Source organism: Chanodichthys erythropterus, chromosome 12 (genome assembly GCF_024489055.1).
Source record: "Chanodichthys erythropterus isolate Z2021 chromosome 12, ASM2448905v1, whole genome shotgun sequence".
Taxonomy (NCBI): Eukaryota; Metazoa; Chordata; class Actinopteri; order Cypriniformes; family Xenocyprididae; genus Chanodichthys; species Chanodichthys erythropterus.
In genome coordinates this window covers 26,475,594-26,491,778 of record NC_090232.1, presented here as the reverse complement: position 1 = coordinate 26,491,778, position 16,185 = coordinate 26,475,594, and the positions used below count along the sequence as shown (strand labels likewise).

General features: G+C 34.8%; 1 protein-coding gene across 1 annotated transcript in view; it reads right to left on the bottom strand.

Moving 5' to 3' along the window:
- Positions 1-16,185, bottom strand: part of vps8 (VPS8 subunit of CORVET complex) — a 142,663-nt gene that overhangs the window by 75,182 nt on the left and 51,296 nt on the right. The window contains exons 21-32 of the mRNA XM_067404337.1: positions 9,960-10,182; positions 9,777-9,866; positions 7,442-7,493; positions 6,650-6,692; positions 6,498-6,570; positions 4,082-4,201; positions 3,890-3,961; positions 2,572-2,691; positions 2,097-2,153; positions 1,900-1,982; positions 682-766; positions 496-594 (exon numbers count right to left, since the gene is read on the bottom strand). Of these exons, the coding sequence (XP_067260438.1) occupies positions 496-594; positions 682-766; positions 1,900-1,982; positions 2,097-2,153; positions 2,572-2,691; positions 3,890-3,961; positions 4,082-4,201; positions 6,498-6,570; positions 6,650-6,692; positions 7,442-7,493; positions 9,777-9,866; positions 9,960-10,182 (1,117 nt within the window). The remainder of the gene's footprint in view (positions 1-495; positions 595-681; positions 767-1,899; positions 1,983-2,096; positions 2,154-2,571; positions 2,692-3,889; positions 3,962-4,081; positions 4,202-6,497; positions 6,571-6,649; positions 6,693-7,441; positions 7,494-9,776; positions 9,867-9,959; positions 10,183-16,185) is intronic.

Sequence of the window (16,185 nt, the reverse complement as noted above, 5' to 3'; positions counted from 1 at the left end):
TCTGTCCAGTAAGTGTTCATCTTAAAATATTATAAACAATGTCAAATTTATTTGTATGTTTACTTATAAAAACCAGTAACAGTTGCCCCACAAAAAGTACCACAAGGTTTTTGAATTATACTAAAAGGCCATTTACTTACTAAAAATCCAATCATCATTTTTATTTATCCTTTATTTTATGTTTCACGTTTCCATTTCTAAAAAAAAAAAAAAAAAAAAACTATTCATTTCCAAGTTTAAACCCAGATTTTCAATGTGAACTCAGACTCAACTGAAAGGCTGTCAAATGATGCAGTGGCATCGACTGATTTTAGTGCTCTCAATTTTAACAATTGGAGGAAGTCATTTGGACAAAGACCATTGACTGAACAAGATGAGAGAGAGAGAACAGCGCCTGATGAGATTAGGTCCTGAAATTAGCTTTCTGAAGCTTGAGCTCTCTCTACCTGGAGTGTGCTCTAGAGGAGGAATCATTTGAAGCCTTGTTTGACTCACCTTGATGTGTTGAAGGGCTTTGACCCACACCAAATGTTTCTCTTCTGAACTGTAGCCTGGCATGGACAGAATGTTATGGATGTAGTTGAAGAGCTCCTCCTGGAGTTAGAGATAAAGTTTAAGTACAGGAATAACAGGAATGAGAGGAAAGAAAAGAGTGAAAATGGAGGGATTGAGGTTGGGTACCTTTCTCAAAGGGTCTTTCAGGTAGCAGTCGACAATTTTGTCATAAAGGTGCTTTTTTTCATACATAAACTCGCAGATTTGATAACTGAAAGAGTGAGAACAAAAAGAGAGATCTTCAGTATAAAGATGACAATATCAATTCAGTCTTTGGCTTTAGAAGACTAGCTTAGATTGGATCACATACGCTTAGTTTTATTTTTCCTGGTAGTTTTTTTTTTTTTTTTTTTTTATGTGAGTAACTTTAGGACCATTAACTTTTTTCCCCCCCAATCACAATTAACCACATTTTTCCCCTCATTGCCCTTACAGGCGATTATCATTAGATTCTCATTACTTCAATTCAATGTTTTAGAGAAATAAAAATAAAAAATACTGAAAAACAAAGTTAGTTTATTTTAAATCAGCATAAAGGCAGTGCAACAAATACTACCATGGTATACACCACAGTTCAAAAATTTAGGATTAGTAAAATGTTTTCAGGTTTTTTAAAGTAGTAGTATGCTGACCAATAATCACATTTATGTGGTCAAAAATACAGTAAAAACAATAATAATATAAATTATTATTACAATTTAAAAATTACAGTTTCTTATTGTTAGCAATGTTGCACTGCTAAATATTTTTGTGGAAATGGTGATACTTTTTCAGGATTCTTTGATGAATACATTAAGTTCAAAAGAACAGCATTTTTTTTTTTTTTTAATATTCTTAAACAGTCTTTTTTTATTTATGTTGAATTTTCTTTTAGTAAAATATAATTTTACTCATTTACTCATTTCTCATTTCTTTCTTTTGATTTCAGGGTGAAATATGATCTGGACCACAGTCTTGACAGGTTTCTCACCCACATGCACTTAAGTTATTCTGGCAAGAGAATATATAACATTTAAAGTTGGTATCTGTAACAAAAATCTATTCTAGTTCTAACAGTAACCTAATCAAGGTGCATACCAGTGAGTTGACCCTACAAGGTAAATTTAATTAATCAACCATATTTCCATAGCATAATCAAATATATGTCACATTGAATCATATGCTGGACCCTTATAAATTATGATTTGTTATGATCTACAGTATGAAAGGCCTGTTTAAGTTGTACTGTAGAAGACTGAATATCTCATCATTCAAAAGAAAATTTTTAAGTCAAAACACTTCAGCTACATATTTGTTGGTGGGTGAAGTTAAACTGTTTTGCTTTCGGATGGGAATATTTCTTACAACTCTGCCTTCTCTGCGAGGTCAAGGAGACGCCCCTCATCAAACTGGACCACACCACCAACCTGCAGCAGCTCCAGCAGAACCTGACACAACCAATATAACCGCATCATGTGAAGATCATATGACCTAACAATCAATCTTTTAACTTATCTTGAGTAAAATTAAGCACAGTTTTAAAATGGGTGTTATGTTTATACCTGCTGTCTTTCTGTATGTCTAGAATCATCATCTGGACTACATAAAAACTCTAGAACCTGCAAAAGACAATGAGCAACAGATAAAAGACACTTCAACAAAACATCTTTCCATGTAGGAAAGGTAGAATAATACTGAAATCAAAAGTGTCAACCTCCCTGATGGCAGTTGAAAAAGTTCCAGACTGGTTTTAAATTGATGCTATCTAATTTAGATCAGGCCCAATGTAGAGTGGAAAATCATGCAAAAACTGTTTAACATGCAGAAAAAACAAGCATACCGCTTCTAAAGAGGGAGAGCTATTTTTACAGAAGCTGCTAATTGTCTTTACCAAAACTAACACCTCAGAAATCTCTTGCTGTTATATTATAGCTCTGATAATTATTATTATTTTTTTTTTTAAATGGAAATTTTTGCAAATGGAAAAGGTGAGGCACTGACAAATGGACTGTGAAAAAAAGCAGACAGACACTTCACCTGGTCAAACAGCTTCCGGTTAACAAAGAGGGTATTATCAGGTTTGGCAAGCTGTCGAGCCAAGAAGGTGAAAAGACAGCCGACCTGAGATGGGGTGAAGTCAGAATTGTCCACCATAACCTGGAAAGTGCACACACACACACACACACACACACACACACACACACACACACACACACACACACACACACACCCACACCCACACCCACACCCACACCCACACACCCACACCCACACACACACACACACACACACACACACACACACACACACACACACACACACACACACACACACACACACACACAGGGAATTTGTTAATGTGTGTATAATACACTTACATTTTTTAAAACATTTGATTTTGACAATAAAACAAAGATTATTGGATTATGTTTTATAATAAAATACTATTTCAGTCTTTCTACTTAATTCAATGTGTCGATACAGGAGATTTCACTCAAGGAAGGAGATTAAACCATGGTAAGTGGTACACTTTTCAATTATTAAGCCATTTAATAATGTCCAAAGCAAATTTTCAAATTTTCAAAGTATTTAATTGTCTTGTAACCATGTCATGGTGCAGGATCTTTTTTCGAGTTATTGATAATGTTTGTGTGCAGACTCTTCTGAATGTTGACAGGATTTTGGATGGTCAGTTAACATAGTTTTGTTTTAATATGCACATGGATAACCAAGTTAACATGTTTCTGAGTTAAAAAATTTAAATAGCTAACCAAGTTTTGAGTTTACATGCTAACAGACGTTTTGCTAGCTAATCAGAGATAGCACCCATTAGCAAATTGCATCTGTGTTTGGCTAGTAAGTATATTATTTTACATATCCAAATTGTTTTCAGAGTAGTAATATCTTACTTCACAAATATTGACCCAGGCTTTCTATACTCACTGACTCAAGGGAGAAATCTAATCCAAGCAGAACTTCTAGAAGAGAGAATTTTTATTTATTTATTTAGATATGTAGAATTATTTAAAATGGAATCAAAACTGGTAAAATGTGTATAATTTTTAGAATGACAAGCATTTCAGTTCTGAGTAATGAGGGATTCAGTGGGGGTCTGGTTACAAGGTTGTGGTCTCTCTGTTTCATGAATAAACAAATGATTGCAGATGGAGAGAAAGAGACAGAGAGTCTGTGGATGATGATTTGAGTTGCTGAGGACTCTTGAATGAGCTGTGATGAGGGAAGAGAGGAAGACTGCCGGACTGAGCCATTTCTCTAGCAGATTTATCCCATTCACATGATTTACATTCCAATTACTTTTTTTCCACATATAGGGGTTGTGAAATGTTTCTGTCACCTTCAGTAAAATGTCTACAATCCTTTGCTGATACTCCAGAGCCTGCTTGTCGTTCTTGAAGTCCTCAAATGTCTGTGAAGTGAGGAGATATTGACATTCAGATCTGATTAAAGGGCTAGAACGTATAATAAATTACTGGAGCACTGATGTATTGAGTAATACTAATTGAGTTATGGATTAGCTAATACACACCAGCGCAAGAACGTTGAGGAACTCTCGAGTGTCGAAGTGCAGGAGAGTTCGGATGTAGGGATACACTTCCTCTTCCTGTGCAGCCTCCACCGAGTGCAGACGAATGAGGAACTCAAACACCTGGAATACATTCAGAGAGTCCATATAAAATGCACAACAATGCTTTTAATGAAGTCTGTAAGTACTGTACAAATTCATAAAGATATTTTTAACTATAATTAAGGATGCATAATATAATATCACTAGGTCGATACTGGGTATTTAATTATGCATGCTCAGTTTTTTTTGTACACTTATATTACCTTTGCTGAAATCTAACATTAATCTTTAAAAACACTAATTAAACACTGTTGAATGTCATTTTTAGCTAATTGCAACATTATATTATAATGTTGTGATGCCTAAATTCACTTTTTCACTGTTCAAAATGTTGGGGTTTGTAAGATTTGAAAGAACTCTCCACAGAGGCTGCATTTATTTAAAAAAAAAAAAAAAAAATACAGTGAAACAGTAATTTTGTGAAATATTATTACAATTCAAAATAATACACTAATTTACACTAAATTACAATAATATTAATACATTTTCAATTGTAATTTATTCCTGTGTTGGCAAAGCTGAATTTTTAACAGCCATTACTCCAGACTTCAGTGTCACATGATCCTTCAGAAATCATACTAAAATGCTTATTTGGTGCTCAAGAAATATTTCTTATTATCACAGTTGAAAAAAAAAAAATATATATATAATATAATATAATATAATATAATATAATATATTATATATATATATATATATATATAAAATATATAATACATATATATAATATATATATATATATATATATAATATTATCAACTGTGATAATACATATATGCAAAAAAAAATGTGTAATGTAATTTGTTTTGATGTGTGCATTATGCAATTATTATAGTGTAACCATGAAACTATTATAATGTATTAACTGTGGTTGTAATTATTTATGAAAAAATGTATGACAATGTTTTTTTTTTTTTTTTTTTTTTTTTAGAAATTTATAAATGCATTACGGAAATATTAATTCTACAGGTTCAAGTACAGTGTAAAAAACACTGCAATATTTAAATCTTTTAAATTTAAATTTATTCTGCAGGTACATACTCGTGGGTCAATCCCTCTACACAATAACTGAATCAAAATTCGACCCATTATCATTGGATTACAGTACGGGTCTGACTAGTTGCCATGGTTACCAGGTGGTACACTTTTCCACTAGTGTGTGTGTGTGTTTGTGTGAGAGCAGCATGGACCAAAAGGTTAGTCATTATCTCCCATTCACACACACATAAAAAGAGGTAATTGGGCATCATTTTGAAGTGCTCATCTTTGCGACGCCAATGTTGTGTTTTACAGAAGGGAGGAGGGGAGCGCTCAAGGATATGGACCTGCAGATGTGACACTGTGTGTATGTGTGACTGTAGGGGAATGTGTGGATGTGTGTCAGTCCATTGTAGGATCAAAGAGGAACAGGAGACTCTCTGGGCACATGTGTCTCTTTGAACATGACCCCTTAGGGCCCAGAAGATGATACGCCAAATAAAACATTACATTCACACACACGGTCACAAATCCCTCTCTCCTTTTAATATTCCTTGCTGCATAACATACATTGTATTATAGTTTTATGTATGTATGGGATAATCCATGGCTAGGTGTGCATTACACGGTTTAATGCACAATGCAAAGAACTTGTTTTTTACAAGTGTGTTTACCTGTATTTTAAATTACACATTGCATTTTGTTGTGTTTTAGGGTTAAAGAAAATGTCTGTAAACTTCAGAATCAGAATATTTTCATTTTTTTATTTTATTTTTTATTTATTTATTTTTTTAAATATGTTGTGTATTCTTCAGCCATCTTGAAACCCAAAGCTTTTTTCCAAGAACATTCTGTCTTGTCTGAGTACAGATGATCTCTACACGTCATTGAGGTAAACAACCCTGTCTGTCACGCTTCTCACTCAAACCTACAGAGTGTGACAGCACTCTGTGTCTGTATGAGAGAGAGAGAGAGTAGCTTTAGGTTGAGTGTGCAATCCATGTCCGTATTTAAGTTTCTTTGGAGGTCGTCCATCCCAGAACGAATCGCTTGAGCACTTTGGATGGGCAACAAAGATGAAAAGCCCTGCTGAGAGCAAAATGCTGAGAATACTAAACACATATGCACTTGTGTCTTCTGTGAGAGCTGTGCTATATAAAACTGAGGCAGAAAGAGTGTCATGACTCATATAGACCCCATACAAACAGAACAGACATGAGTATTGTCGTGTTCAGCTGTATGGAAAATTAGAGTGTGAATGCAAGAAATTAGCAGTACACTTGCTAACCAAACATTACATGTACACTTACTGCAATATGGGTTTAATCAAACTACTTACCTGGTTTTTCACCTGAGGGACCAGATCTTCAGGAATGTCACCTAACGGATAGGCACGTCCTGCCAAACAACAGCTGGCAGAGGAGAAAGAACAGGTGTGTTATGGCCTGCAACTGTGTATGAGTGCAGTACTTATGCAGATTATACCCTCACCTGATGTACACCAGCAGTTTATTTCCCATCACAACATGCTCATCTGTAACAGGACACAAATGGGAAAATGTGATCATGTGCACTGCAGTTTAGCATTAGCTGACCAGATTTCAGAAAACACTTTTCTTTGGCAGTTGTAATATCAGTGATATTTACACTGCTATTACACTTTTAATCATCTATTGACATCATTGTTTTTAAGCATATTTTGACCATAGTACATAAAACTGGGGTTGGCTGGCATAGTTAGCATTATTTGCAGAGGCTCTCTTGTGTAACACATGTTAAGTCTGACTATGTGCAAATAAAAGCTTCAGTTATTGGGCAAAAAACCGACACAAAATTAAAAGTAAAATTCTGTAATCTTAGTGTTAATTTCTTATTTTGATTTTCAGCCCTACAATGATCATTAGAATATTTACAAATTAACATTAACCTAAATTAATAAATGCTTTAACAATTGTTAATTGTTGGCTGATACCTAATCCAACTTCTCTATTAAAACTTTTTTTTTTATGTGTTTTAATGTGGCTTTTTTTTTTTTTTTTTTTTTTTTTTTTTATGTGTAGTTGTGTTTGGTTCTGTCTTGTGATTGTACTGTCCATCTGTCTGTAAGTCTGAATATACTACAATAAATATAATAATAATAAAAAAATAAATAATAGGACATTTTCTGGGATACCTCCAGCTTTCAAAAACAGGGACATTTTGTCACCCTAGTTAAGCAGGCGTCTTGATGTATGTGGAATGTGTTTTTTATGTTTGCAGGTGTAGTTCAGCTCTCTGTTCTACCTGTGAGAGGCTTTCCTTCACGCAGATTAGGACCAATCGCCTGAAAGAGTTTCTGGAAAAGTAGGAAAAAGAAAATGATTTAAAATGATTTATATAACATTTCAAGTCAACATGATACAGTATTCGCAAACCCATATTATTTCAAATTTAAGAAAAAGTGTGTGTGTGGGAGGGGGAGGGTTAATAATAATATTAATGATGATGATGATAACAATAAAACTATTTTAATGTTTCAGTCTGGCTCCATGCTACTGTCTAACAATAACCAGCTATTTAATTAACATTAACCCACAATGAAAAAGAGAAATTATTTAACTCTTAAGACAATCTTTTTTTCCTTTTTCTTTTTTTTTTTCCAAAACATTTATGTATATTTAAATATGCATATTTAAATATGCAGCCTGCTGATTAAGTATTTTCATATTGTGTTCAAGCTAAAAATGTATAAAACACTGGAGTCTATTCTCCCTCCAGAATAACAGCAGCACCTGCAAGACATGGTCGTGCAATCCAGCATTACACACACTAGTGTTGTTGTGTTTGGTCAGTGTGTATGTGTGTGACATTTTGGCCATGAAACAAATGAATCCCTTTCTCGGTCGCCTTTTATCTAGGGTTCAGAAGATTCCTCTGACAACAAGCCTTTCATCTTCTTTTCTAGCTTAATGGTGAGAAACACACACTAAAAACCCACACTTTATAGGCAAAACCTCACATATGCACATCAAAAATGTGCACAGACACACACCCTTGAGATGTCCCCAAAGGCTTACCAAGTTTCTGCTTTGTGTGGCAATTAAACAATCAGAGCATGACGAAAAAAAAAAAAAAAAAAAAAAGCTGGAATGCATGACTTTTGCCCAGATTTTTGCCCCAATTTGCAGTCTAGATGAGTCTATGCTATTTGCCGAAAGTCAGAGCCAATCTGCAGATTTTGGGCATTGGAGTTGACAGATTTCACAGAAAATCACAGTGTATGATAGCCACAGACTCTGATTTTTATTTATTTATTTTTTTTTAGCTTCAGACCATGATTCCATCCAGTTGGAAGATATCAAACAAGTTGGATATTTTGAGTTGTTTTAGAAGACATAATGTAGTGACATATGATATTGTACTTTACTTAAAGGGTTATGGTACACAGAAGCACAAACATGCTTGCTTAAAACACGAGAGAACAATGAGGTTTTCTCTCGCACATCAAGCAAGTAAGGTTGAGTTTATGTTGACCATATTTGGTGTGCTCTATGTGCGTTGATTGATGTTTATGTGTGAATATAAGCCTAAATTAAATTTGTTCATCATATAAAGGACTTGTGTCTCTTTAGTAGATTTATATAGATTTATTTTATGATCTGTTTATGAACTTTCTGAACGGTCATAGTTTTGGTGGATGGACTTAAAAGGAATAACATAAAAATCTCCCAGGTTTCATTAAAAAATATTTTCAATTGTGTTTCTAAGAAGAACGAAAGTCTCATGGGTTTGGAACGACATGAGGATGTGTAAATGATGACAGAATTTTCATTTTTAGGTGAACTATACCTATAACAGACATACAGATTTACTAAACAGGGCAAATTAGCATGAGAATGCAATTCCAAAACAATGCTGATGGGAGTGAAAAGTTTTGCACGAGATCTAATGACAACACGTGAATCAAAGCACAAACCAGTACATTTCCATAATGACCAACGCAATCAACAAAGAGTAGCACAAATTAGCTTCTGGTTTTGGGTTTTATTTTTTTTGGATGGTAAATAATGGAGCAATCACCAGTAAATTGACTAGCACAAACCTTAGTAAATCACCTTGAATGATTCATTTAAATACTCTCCTCCCATAATTTTGCATCTCAAAGGGAAATTCCATTATGCTCTATAGTACATATGCAAAGCCGCAAAATTAACCCTGTCCACGCCTTTTCAGTGCTATTCTTAAATAAATCCTAGGTAAATCCTGACAGTAGTTAACGGCAAAAAAGGGTTTGACCGAATCTGGCCCTAAAAGTCACTCACTTCTAATTTGCCATAGTGACTACAACTACCCATCTAAGACCGAATCCAAATGCATTTGGTTCGATTTCTTTGCGACTCGTAACACAAAGGCACTACAACAACTACTGCAATCAGCTCCTATACATCTATGTTTTGTTTTCATCTGTCATGCATTTACAATGCCTTAAAAATTTGTAATCCTCACTCATTTAGTGTATGATGCCCAATTCTTCTCTATAACCATTTACAAATTCTGTTCAGATTTTAAAAGTCATGTAGTGAATTCCAACCTTAAATCACCTTTAAGCACAAAGCACATTGAACACGCACTATCATACCTCCATGGGGCTGATGTAGTCATTCATGCCACTGTTGAAGACGTAGATCATGGCGTCATACAGCTGGTTATCCCAGCACATCTGCACCACCTACAAACATTCATGTTTTTAAGATGACATATGTTGATTTACATAATACAGACAATAAAGTGCTGCAGCTATGAAGCATATGCACATACACACCTGTTGTATGTCCAGGTTGGTGATGTCCATGTGGACCAGGCATCCCTCCACACTATCCATCATGCCATTCTCCTGGAAGTAGCTGAGGAGGTCTCTCATGACAGGTGCAGTCAGACAGCCAATCCGCTCACTCAGAATGTAGGGCTCCAGACTCTCCAGAAACACACCCCTGGCCACTGAGTTCTCCACCAGCCGAGGGTAGATTTGGTTAAACAGTAGGTCCCTGAGCAGAAATTACATCTTTTTTAAGAATGAGATCACTGGGTATTGAAGAATAATATGATTAAAAAGAAAGACTGTTTAGAAAATCACAAGCATAAAAAAGCAGAACACACAACAGTGGAAAATAAGCACAGAATCTTATAGTACATCTAAAATCACACAATTAATCATCAGAGTATATCAATGTGTTGGTGAAGATTGCTTCAACAGATCAAAAGATTGCTCAATGACTGTTTTGATGCCACTCCATCATGAGCAAAACAGAGATTTTCAACACTAAGTCTCTCTCACCAGTAGATGATAATCTAAGTATTAAACTTGCACCCCGTTCTCTTTACAGTTACGGCTCATAAAAATGTAATTACTTGTGTTAATGTAGCATTTCAAGCATATTGTACATTTAATATCTATAAAAAAAAGCATATTTAACACAGTAAAATGTATATTAGGCAGAAACATTCCACTCTTACTCTATGGAGCTCTGTCAGATTGATACACATGCTGCCACTCGTTCAGTAAAGTCTGTAAAATTTAGCAGAGCTTGTAATCTGGACTAGCCTTTATGCAAAACAGAAATACAATATAACTATAAAATGTAAGTCATGCAGTGGGAAAAAACGCTTTAATTATAAAAAATAAAAAATACATGCATCTCTTAAAGCACCAATCATGTTAAACTGTATGCTTAAAGGTTTGTTTTAAGCTTTTAATATAGATCTACAAGAGGCATTTGAGGCATTTTGTCGAGAAAAATGTGTTAATCACTACTGTAAAATGACTAGCGTATGTTTTTAGTGTGCAGTGCACAAATTCGTTGTTGATTATTTTCATTATCAATTAGTTGTTAAGGCCCTAACTTATATACTTGTATATATTTGAATATTTTGTTATATAAAAACATATTTTATATGTATTTATGAGTATTTTATACTCGATCAATAGTAATTCATAACTTGGAGTCAATAGTTTCATACTGCAAAATCATTTCTGAACATTCAGTTATTCAATTTATAGTGGTTCATGGAATGAGCAGTTCATTCACTCACAAAAGGGTAGTAATTGCACACTGTTGTATTTTTTTCAGATTTTCAAAAGATTTTTGTCTGGAATTAAAGGTTGTATTGTTGTGTTTGATCTCTGAACTAACTGATTTGGTTCATGTTTTAAATGCCTATACTGACAAACTAAATAGGAAAAATACTTCCATAACCAAGGCCACCTAGATAGCAAGTGGCTATTTTTGCACTTTTTTTCTTTTTAATAAAACAATTAAAGGTTAATTAAAGTAGCTAATTAAAGGTAGGGTAGGACATTTTGCATAGCAAGCTAGCTTTGAAAGCATGAGATCCCACCCTCCCTTCAGAGTTCTCCCCAAAGCCACACCTCCTACAAAACACATGAACACACACAGCAGAGTCTGCAAAGTGTTAATGAGAGACGCCGTTAAATTACCTCACGTCTCAAAGCACACAAGTTTACAATAATAAAGTAAACAAATTAAGAGAGCTCTGAGTTGTACCACCTGACTGCTGAAGATTCATTTCAGGGTTGATAGTGGTGCCATAGAAAAGCATAATTCTGAAGACATGAACAGCTTCGATTTGAACGTCACGGGTTGCCATCTTTTAATTACCATAATTATGACATGACATGGCGTGAATGCAACATAAGCTTGTTTTTTTGATTCAGGAGAAACTGTGAAAGGTGGCTGCTGTTTGTTTGTGGGGCTCAGTGACTACAACTCTACATAGCCTTCTTCCACAGATATATGATATATGTACATTTTTTTAATATATAGATCACTTTTATTATTCATTCATTCTTCTATTATTGATTGCTATCAAGAGAGTTCCAACCAGTATATCAAAAAAATGTTAAATCATTCAAGGTAGTCATCAACATGCAGTCTACAAATGTCTGCCAATCTTCCTCTTTCAAAAATAAACCAAATATTATCTGTTTATATAGATCATACAAGGCATAATTTCAACCGCAATAGGCAAATATTGTAGGCAACTGTTCTTTCTAGTGCAGAGGTCTGTCACATGCAATAGAAGAGCTCCTTGATCAAAGTACAAACACTGAACACAGTGTAGAAAGCCCTAAAATGAACATACAAACTACAGCTACAAACTATATGCATTCTTCAGTATAATTCATTAGTAACAGATTTGAAAACTGAAATTTAAAAGTATTCAACTGATTAACTGGATATGCATTTAAAAACAAACCTACTGTGATAAGGGCTTATCAGTTACTGTTGCGACAGTGTCAGAAGCACCTGAAATGTGAGAGAGGAACTGAACTCTACCAGAAAACAGGAAATGATCACAGGGGTCAAAGTCTCTGTGGAGACATACCCTGCGTTCCATTCGGAAGGGCTCATCCCTATGCCCTAATCCCTTCAAAGGGTTTACCCTCCGGAGTGAGAGCTTCGAAGGGATGAAGGGTGTAGGGGTTAAAAAAAAAAAAAAAAAAAAAAAAAAACTCTTCTTTTGGAACGCACTTCTGCGTCATCTTAACGAGACAGACAAGGAGGAGTAGATTGTGCAAGCTGCGCCCTTTGTTTATCGTTAGTTTGTTTGTTTATTTATTTTAGGTTTATCGTATGTAGGCTATATTGTATTTATGTATTTTAAACATTTGAATGGACTGATAAAGGGAGCTGTAAAGTATTTTTGTTTAAGTACAATGTCGTTTTGACCATATTAATGTACCAAATCTAACTCGTATAAATATTACAGTAGTACAGAAAAATATTATATATACCTTTATAGTTAAAATCGAACTCTGAGCCTCCTGTACCCATTCTGTGATGTCAAACAACTTCCCTGTGCAAAGGATCAGGGGGGCCCGAAGTGTCCATCAGTTGTTCCCTTCGAAATACTTCATTCTGAAGGGCCCTTTGAAGTGTCCAGTTTTGAACACTTTGGTTTGGAACGACCCTTCAATATGGTGGACTTGATTATTTTCACTCCAAAGTGCCCTTCGGAGGGCGATATATCCCGTTTGGAACGCACAGAGTATGATAGCGGCTGTAGGTAGTGGGAGTGTAAGCTTGTGTAGCTCATGGGTCAGCTAAAGACAGTATAAACCTATATTTTGAAAAAACTCCTTGTGTGGCACTTTGTATCTTTTTTTTTTTAAAGATACAAAGTGTGCTGAAGACTAGATGGAGATTAAGTATAAAATAAAAAAATAAAAAAAAGGTTACATTAAGAGACGTTAAGCTTTTTCTTTATAACGATTTTCTATGAGAGGAAAACACTTAACATGTGTAGCCTAATTAAACAAATTGCTTTCATATTCTGGGCTCATCTGCTTTGCGAGGAGGAAAGCGCTTAACATGAAATTACACGCACTGCGTTCATATCACGGTCTTAGCAGACCTACATTAAGCCACGTTCCATTCCAAAACACATTTTTGCACGTGTGAAGGATGCTGTTTTACGTGGATACTGGGACACGAGTAAAGTACAAAGCATTGTTAAAGGTGCCGTAGAATGGAAAATTGAATTTACCTTGGCATAGTTGAATAACAAGAGTTCAGTACATGGAAATGTCTCAAACACCATCGTTTCCTCCTTCTTATATAAATCTCATTTGTTTAAAAGACCTCCGAAGAACAGGCGAATCTCAACATAACACTGACTGTTACGTAACAGTCAGGATCATTAATATGTATGACCCCAAAATTTGCATATGTCAGCCCATGTTCAAGGCATTACACAAGGGCAGGACATCTGGATCTGTGCACAGCTGAATCAACAGACTAGGTAAGCAAGCAAGAACAATAGCGAAAAAATGGCAGATGGAGCAATAATAACTGACATGATCCATGATATTTTTTAGTGATATTTGTAAATTGTCTTTCTAAATGTTTCGTTAGCATGTTGCTAATGTACTGTTAAATGTGGTTAAAGTTATTTTCATTTTTTAAACACTTGCAGTCTGTAGGCTATAATTCATAAACACAACTTCATTCTTTATAAATCTCTCCAACAGTGTGTAATGTTAGCTTTAGCCACTGAGCACTATCAAACTTATTCAGAATCAAATGTAAACATCCAAATAAATACCATACTTACGCGATTAGACATGCTGCGTGACGAACACTTTGTAAAAATTCATTTTGAGGGTTACATTAGCTGTGTGAACATTGTTTATGCTGTTTAAGGCAGTCACGAGCTCTGGGGCAGGGGAGCGCAAGAATTTAAAGGGGCCCTGAGCTGAACCTGCGCATATTTAATGATGCCTCAAAATAGGCAGTTAAAAAAAGGAATTAAAAAAAATCTATGGGGTATTTTGAGCTGAAACTTCACAAACACATTCCGGGGACAACTTAGACTTATATTACATCTTTTGAAAACGCGTTCTACGGCACCTTTAAGATAATAAAAAATAGTTTAGCCTCCAAGTGTGAAAATAGAAATATTTGGAGTTGTGCCGAATGAGAGTTTCAGCTTCGCTTTAACTAAATTAGTTTAGGCTTTAAAATAAATATTGTTTGTAGCTAATGAATGCCACTATAATTTGTTTATTTTATACTTATATTTTTCATTCTTGTTTTGTATTGAATACCGTTACATTTTAAGGATTTGTTGTGGAAATAGCCTAAAATAGCAGGTTTATAGCCTAATTTTTGTAAAATTTTAGTTTTTACCAGTGTTTTAGCTACATTATTTTTGAATGTATAATAAAATATGACTGATACACCAACGGGATTTATCTGGGGGGGGGGTTTCTCCTCTCAAAAACTTAAGTCTGACCCAGTGCATGTAACATCAGGTGCGACTTATTTTTCAGGAAATAAGGAATGCTAAATGATAAAAATGTGCTTTATTATTAGAAACTGCATATTTACAAATGGGGATATATTCCAAAAGAACAATAATATTGTACTCATTACTATGTGGGCACAGCCATTGATACAGGCATCGAAAGGTATTTGCTTGCTTTTCGAGTGCAGAAGTGTGATAAAGGCACTGATTTAGGCTATATAAATTCTCTATTATAAATCAGATAAAAGGTAAACGTACACGTCATGTACAAAATATGTCGTTTTAATGTCTCATTACGAGAAAATGTTGTTTTAATGAGAAAAAAGTTGTCGTTTTAACAACATATTTTCACGAGAAAATATGTTGTTTTAACAACATCTCGTTATTACAACATAATTGAGTGGAAAAAATATTATGTATGTGGCAGCAATGCGCCACTGTAGTATTAGATATATACACAGACATATAATGCAAATATGAGTGCTAGAACTGTGTAAAGCGACTACACTTACAAAGAGCAATTTAGCACAACATATATGAGCAAAACTAAAATGAGAAATTGAAAAATGAGAAATTAAGAAATTAAAATGAAAATAAAATTACATTTTCTATGACTCTTAAAGATTTTACTAAAATCACTCTGCAAAATAGAAATGCCATACTGTCTGCACCAACACCAGGACATGCAATGTTTGTTTTAACACTGGTTATAGTCAGGTAAACAACATGTTGCAGCATTAGGTCATTGTTTGTTTGTCCAGTCTGTGGAAACATGCAGCCAATTTGTGACAGACTCCAGTTTGCCTGGCTAAGAACTGGCCAAGAATGGGCTCTGGCTCCAGAACGCAAACCATTCTGGTGGAAAAGATCTTTTAGAAAGGCGGTATTTTGCTCAAGAGTGGCAGGATCCCACAGTTTGTCCCAATATGACAGAACACATTTCCCTGAAGGGGACAGGTCTTTGAAAGCCCCTAAAATATATACACACACACATCAATGTCAAGACACACAGACACACATTCACAGAGACTCTGGCATTCTGTGAACAGCAGGGCTCTTTAAACAGGACATCAGTGAATGCATCTACTCACTGTAGCAACTGACAGTGTCACAGCTGTCAGTATGTCTCACATCTAGAGAAAGCACCATTAATCTCATCTCTACCTCAAACATGAGTCAACGGTGTACATGAGGACAAAAGCAGAAACTATCAAACATAGAAT